Source organism: Pollachius pollachius (genome assembly GCF_949987615.1).
Source record: "Pollachius pollachius genome assembly, chromosome: 14".
In the NCBI taxonomy this organism is placed as follows: Eukaryota; Metazoa; Chordata; class Actinopteri; order Gadiformes; family Gadidae; genus Pollachius; species Pollachius pollachius.
This window is the reverse complement of record NC_136947.1, coordinates 18031130-18037561: the sequence shown is the minus strand read 5'-3', so window position 1 is coordinate 18037561 and position 6432 is coordinate 18031130. Positions and strand designations below refer to the sequence as shown.

Sequence of the window (6432 nt, the reverse complement as noted above, 5' to 3'; positions counted from 1 at the left end):
CCGATGCAAATCATTGCCATAAGTAAAATGTACCTTCTGATAGTTGCACAGCCTCAGAAACTGTCTTTATGGTTATTATAGGACTAGCTCTATCACAGATGTGTGACGATGTGTGCCTTTCTCACTGTCAAAGGTTTCCTCGACATCGTCTTGACAACTCGCGACTCACGACTGCTCACCACTCAGTCTTTGGCGAGGTAATGTTTGGGAAGAAAGCACAACACGTGCAATGTTTAGTTTCCGACAACATGCAAGCTAGACAGAATGGAAGCGGTGTCTACACCTGCCGCCACGGGCAGACTATCATGTCCTGCGTGTCTCTGCGCACAATCCCACCACTCTCACATGGATGAGGAATCACTGCCAAGGCAAAACATTTCAAGGATGGAACTGTCTCCAAATAAACCAACGCTCCGTCAATATCCTGAGCAACGCCATCTTATTGCAGGACTTCTTAAAAGAATAAATAATGTTTGGTTGTTTGTATCTGGAAGAGCAAAACATATATCCAACTGCAAACCGAGCTCCCCTATCAATGTCTGCTTCTGTTCATTTCTTTAATTTCTATACAGCACCAGTATACACCATGGGTGAAGGCAAGCTAGCTAACATGCACTTTTTTTTAGCTTGGTGCTACGGAAGTGTATCTGAAAGTTGTGACCCACCAAGCCCTACACCTTCAGAGAAAGCATGTTTGCATGTCATCGTACATAGGCTTCGTTCCGACATTCACACCCTAGTTTACCCTGGCAGGTCCATTATTTAGTCTATACCCAAGACTCCCCACACATTCATGCCATGCTTAGTCTTGGCTTATCCGAGAGCATTCTGTATACAGAGATCAAAGGGGAGAGAGGTCAGGGGAAAGGACAACTCCTAAGGTCCACCCACGTAAACCTTTCCACCGACACAAACGTTAGGTCCATCTCTATTGGGGATACACAGCCTATACCGTATAAACATATAATCTCCACGAATACATCCTCTAACTCTTTTTGCACATCAGCAGGTGGAAACTCAAATAGCTATTCTCAAATTAGGAAGAAAAAATTAAAACAGAAAACAAAAAACAAAACATACAGTAAAAACAAACTGTACACTTTCACAGACGGTGATGATAATTATACTTTGACTTCTTTTTGACGTTTTTTTTTTTCGATTGTAAACTTTTTTTCTGTTTTATTTTTTTATTACTTGAGCTGATATGGAGTGAATCCCCGTCCCGAGCCGCAGGAGACGTGAAGAAGACCTTGTTTTCGCTGTGTGGTGGAGGTCTTTGCTGAGTGCTTGAAGCCAGTGGTGTTTGTTTCATCAGAGGCAGAGATTAACTGGAACTGGAACTGCAGTATGAGGGGCGGATGGTGACGCAAGAGCCAAACGTCCATGTTGTCTCCGACATCACCAGGTGTCTTAGGAATGAAATCGGGTGAGGGGGGGATAAGGAAGGGCGGCGGGGGCGGCGGGAGTGAGGAACAAGGGAGCATCCATTACGGATCCCGTAATCTCTTAGCAGGAGCGTCCACTATGGCTGGGTAGTGGCGGCGTGTGAGCGTGGATGGATGAACAACTGTTATACTTGGACGTGCGTCCCCTGGGTCTGCAGGCTCTGCACACTGGACAGGATCTTCTTCTGGTGGCCGGCCAGACCCACCCCCATCTTAGCCAGCTCACTGGAGGGAGGACGGGGAGACCGAGGGAACAAGAGCAGAGCAGGAGACGTCTTAGTGAACGGTCGTGCAGCGGCAGTTTAATGATCATAACGATCCGCTTTATTTGTATAAAAACATGAATCAAACACATATGTTGGATAGACGGATGATACAACGTAGACAGCCCACTGAGCCTCTTTCGGAGCGTTTGATCAACAGCTTTAAACATAGAATAAAGGCGGACAACCTGCTTCCTGTTGTTTCAAACGGCTTACAATTGAACCACTAATCTGTCACACAGCGTGCAGCTGATCTTCTAGAAGCTGTGTCCAGCACAACATGTCAAACATCAAGCCTTGAAGCGTTCAAATGAATAAGCATTCTCCCCCTCTCCCTCCTCCCTCTCCCTGTGTCGCTCTCTCCTCATACCTGACGCTGATGTAGAGGACAGAGTCCAGCGTGACGTATCCGGAGCTGGAGAAGTTGTCCTTGTACTGGCCCATCTTGATGGCCTCCAGCCACTCGTCCACCGTGCTCACACTGAACTCAGGGGTGCTGGGGTCCTGCCTGCTGGATGACAGCGAGACCACTCTCCATTACAACCACGGCGAGACCATGCTCCGTTATAACCATGGCAAGACAAACCTCAACCTCTGTTAGTGAACAGAATGATGAATGGCTGAGATACTTCATACCAGTCCATTTCAGCACCATGGAGCTTTTTACTTTACTTTCATGTGTATAAAAATATGACTAGATTTAAAACAAATGATCTATGGCAGACGTATTGCTAAAAAGTCATTTGGTTGATAGCATTATCCAGAGTAACTCGGGTCCTTATGGAAAAGGTAGGGGGTTGATGGGGCAGAGAGCGGAGTTTGAACCCAGAACTTTCAAGGCTTGTATTCGACTGACCCTGAGCTGTTGGCCAGCTCCCTGAGACTGGCTGGGTTTCTGATCAGCTTGTCCAGCGTGGTGACGATCTGGCCAAACTTTGGCCTCTCGCTGCGACCCTTCTCCCAGCAGTCCAGCATGAGCTGGTGCAGCACCACGGGACAGTCCATGGGGGCCGGCAGGCGGTAGCCCTCCTCTATGGCCTTGATCACCTGGGGGGACAGTCAGAGGTCAGAGGTCAGAGGGTGGAGGTCAGGGATTACAGTCACGTCATGAGAAAAATAACAATTTGAATTCAGCATCACTTCCTTAACTTTTGTTTAAGAAGCGAAAAAATATGCAGGTGTCATATTCTTGCTGATACATACATATTTAAAAGCCTCCCTATTTTTATGCACGAGCACGCAGGATTTGAGTAACCCAGACAACTGGCTGCAGCGCCAGCCCCACTCTCAGGGGGGGAAATATTTGGAGCAACTATTAGATGATAAGGGCATGGAGTCGACATTTTAGGGTTTTACACGTTATAGTGTATAATGAGTCTTGTGTGTGTGTGTGTGTGTGTGTGTGTGTGTGTGTGTGTGTGTGTGTGTGTGTGTGTGTGTGTGTGTGTGTGTGTGTAAGTAACCTACATCCTGATTGGACATCTCCCAGTAAGGCCTCTCCCCGTAGGACACCACCTCCCACATGACGATGCCGTAGCTCCACACGTCGCTGGCCGATGTGAACTTCCTGTAGGCGATGGCCTCCGGGGCGGTCCACCGGATGGGGATCTTCCCTCCCTGTGAGCACAAGATGACCATGACAAGAATGATTCATATGCATGTTAGTATAATGAACCCCATTATAACAGAACAGAGAATCCCCCTATGTTTGATTATCCCACCTTGACAGGAGACAGCACAGGACCTCTGTTTAAAGCTGAGACGGTTAGAGGTGTGGATCTTAAGGCGTCCTCTGTACTCTGTAACCCCTTACATGCAGCCTTTGTTCTGACACCCTCTTTATTTCCTTCTTTCTCATTTAGAGTCAAACCCCTCTCCCCCATCCACACACACACACACACACACACACACACGCAGACACACACGCACACATAGACACACACACGCACAGACACACACAGACACACACAGACACACACACACACACACACAGAAGCACACACACACAAAAAAACACACGCAAACACCAACCACCCACAAACACACACTACACTAACAGCCTTTGTTGATGCAGATCAAGGAATTCTATACGGCCCACTGTATAGTAGCGAAAGGCGCTAAGCAGGGGTGCACACACACAGACACACAGGCACAAATAAACACAAACAAACACAAACACACACACACACATACATATACATTTCTATATAGTGCTGAGGAAATCTCTTTAACATGCAGTGGATGCTACACTGCAGCAACGACTTCTGTAGCAGTCACACCATCCACGCTCGGTCAAAGTCAAATAGAAGACAAAGCTTGCGATTCACAAGGCACTGTCCTTAGGTTTTCACTGCATCTTTTCCCGTCTCTCGCTTTACATAACGCTGTTGGTTTTTCTTACGTCTCACTTTCTCACTCTCTCACTCTTGCTCTCTCAGCGATCCCTCCTCGTGCCAATGACTCTGTTTAAATAGTGTGCTTACGTGGACATGGTCTAGTTTGTGTGCGTGTGTTCTTTTGTGTGTGTGTGTGTGCGTGTGTGTGTGTGTGTGTGTGTGTGTATGTTAGTGTACGGAGTTTGTAGTTGTCAGCAGCATGAAACAGACCTCCGAGGGCCATTGGGTAATGCCATATTAAAAAATAACATTGCAACAAATTTCTATGAATATGAATAAAAAACATCTCCTCGTGGGCATTTTAGATTACGCCGCATAATTTACATCCTGATGCTAGTGTTTGGCTTAGGTCTATTTATTTATCTATTTACAACATTAACGCCGTGAACAGAGCTACAGAGGAGTGCTTCCAAGGTAGGAATATAAGAGACATAAACAGTCTCTGCATGTGGTTCACCTTGTGATAGTTTAATGAATTACTTTTATTCCCAACTGCTTTTTGTGTATGTTGGATACTAATCACACATAGAGAATGACAAAAGTTAATAGTTAATCGCGTGCATGTGTGTGTTTGTGCACATTTTTGTTTGTGTGTGTGTGTGTGTGTGTGTTTTTGTGCACATGTATGAGTGTGTGTGTGTGTGTGTGTGTGTGTGTGTGTGTGTGTGTGTGTGTGTGTGTGTGAGTGCGTGCGGTGCTCCTCTTACCCGCGTGGTGTATGCGGCCTCCGGGTCGTCCTCCAGAACTCGGCTCAGGCCGAAGTCGGACACCTTACACACCAGGTTGCTGTTGACCAGGATGTTGCGCGCGGCCAGGTCCCGGTGCACGTAGCTCATGTCAGACAGGTACTTCATACCAGAGGCGATGCCACGCAGCATCCCCACCAGCTGGATCACCGTGAACTGACCGTCGTGCTTCTGGAGGGGAGAGAGAGAGACATGGAGAGAGAGAGAGAGACAGAGAGAGAGAGAGAGTTAGATGGAGGAGGGGAGAGAGAGAGACAGAGAGAGAGAGAGAGAGAGAGAGAGAGAGAGAGAGAGCGAGAGCGAGAGCGAGAGAGAGAGAGAGAGAGCAAGACATGAAGCACGAGAGAGATAGGTCAGAGGGAGAGAGAAGAAGACAGAGCAGAATAGATAGAGGGAGAGGAGGGGGGAGAGAGAGAGACAGAAGAGTAAGACACAATGATACAATCAATCAAGACGCGTGGGACAAAAGGTTTGTGTGTAATAAAAGAGAGATTTGTCTTGGGGAAGGGTTCAAGGCAGCGACTCCTCGGCGGTGAGCATCTGTCCTGTGCAGTCCTTGGACACGCCAGTCAGACTGCTACTGTGAATAACAGAACTCCTCTCCGGGTCTGAGGGCAACGCTCCCAAGACTAACGGTGCCCTGGCAGTCCTTTCAGGAGGGAGAAACAGGACACCTCTGGGTTTAAAAGTATAGCCCCCCCTGTTACTCTGCACGTACCCACTCACACACACACTCACACACGTACAAGCACACATACACACGCAGACACGCACACACACAAGCACGCATACACACAAACACGCATGCACACACACACCAGCACACATACGCACGCATACATCCACACACACACCAGCACACATACGCACGCATACATCCACACACACACACACACACACACACACACACAAGTACACGTACACACACATACACACACAAAAACACACACCCGTTCCCACGCATACACACAAACACACAAAAACACGCACACATGCACACACACACACACACACACACACACACACACACGCACACACACCAGACACACGCACACACCCACACACACCTAACTTCCTGCAAGGGTGGCGCCCGTGTCTCTGTAGCAGTGCTAGGAGTTTGAGATGTCTTTTGCAAAGTGCGGTGACTGCCAGTGATCCATGAGCACTCGGCTCACCTTTCTCTGCCCATTATGGCTGCCCTCCGCCCGCGGTCACCGTTAAAAACCTGCCCGCCTTATCAGTCATTCGGCTTCTTCTTTTCCTCTTCTTTAATATCAGCTTACCATCATCCTTCCCCCTATTCTCTCCATCTCCACCTATCCGTCTCTGTCACCCTCCGCTCCTCCTGTCTCTCGCTCGCTCACTTTCGCAAGGAGAGCCAAGATTTGATTCGAACTTTCTCTCCCCGCCTCCCCTCATCCATTGTCTCTCGCTTTGCCTCTCTTTATGTCTCTATCTATGTATCTATCTCTTTTACCCTCATCTGCGAATCTAGACTGCCAACCAATCAATCTTATTCTTCTACTATACTTCTTCTTCCACCACCCCCACTTTCTCTTTCTCTGGCCCGCCCCCCTTTATT

The 6432-nt window shown here is 47.9% G+C and overlaps 1 protein-coding gene across 1 annotated transcript in view; it reads right to left on the bottom strand.

The window, feature by feature from the left end:
- Nucleotides 1-1570: 1570 nt before the first annotated feature.
- The window catches only part of LOC307085868 (ephrin type-A receptor 3-like), a gene marked incomplete at both ends in the record, with an annotated part of 88578 nt that continues 83716 nt past the window's right edge, over nucleotides 1571-6432 (bottom strand). Inside the window, 5 exons of the mRNA XM_079750769.1 lie at nucleotides 1571-1670; nucleotides 2079-2219; nucleotides 2565-2755; nucleotides 3176-3325; nucleotides 4812-5021. Coding sequence (XP_079606895.1) covers nucleotides 1571-1670; nucleotides 2079-2219; nucleotides 2565-2755; nucleotides 3176-3325; nucleotides 4812-5021 — 792 coding nt within the window. The remainder of the gene's footprint in view (nucleotides 1671-2078; nucleotides 2220-2564; nucleotides 2756-3175; nucleotides 3326-4811; nucleotides 5022-6432) is intronic.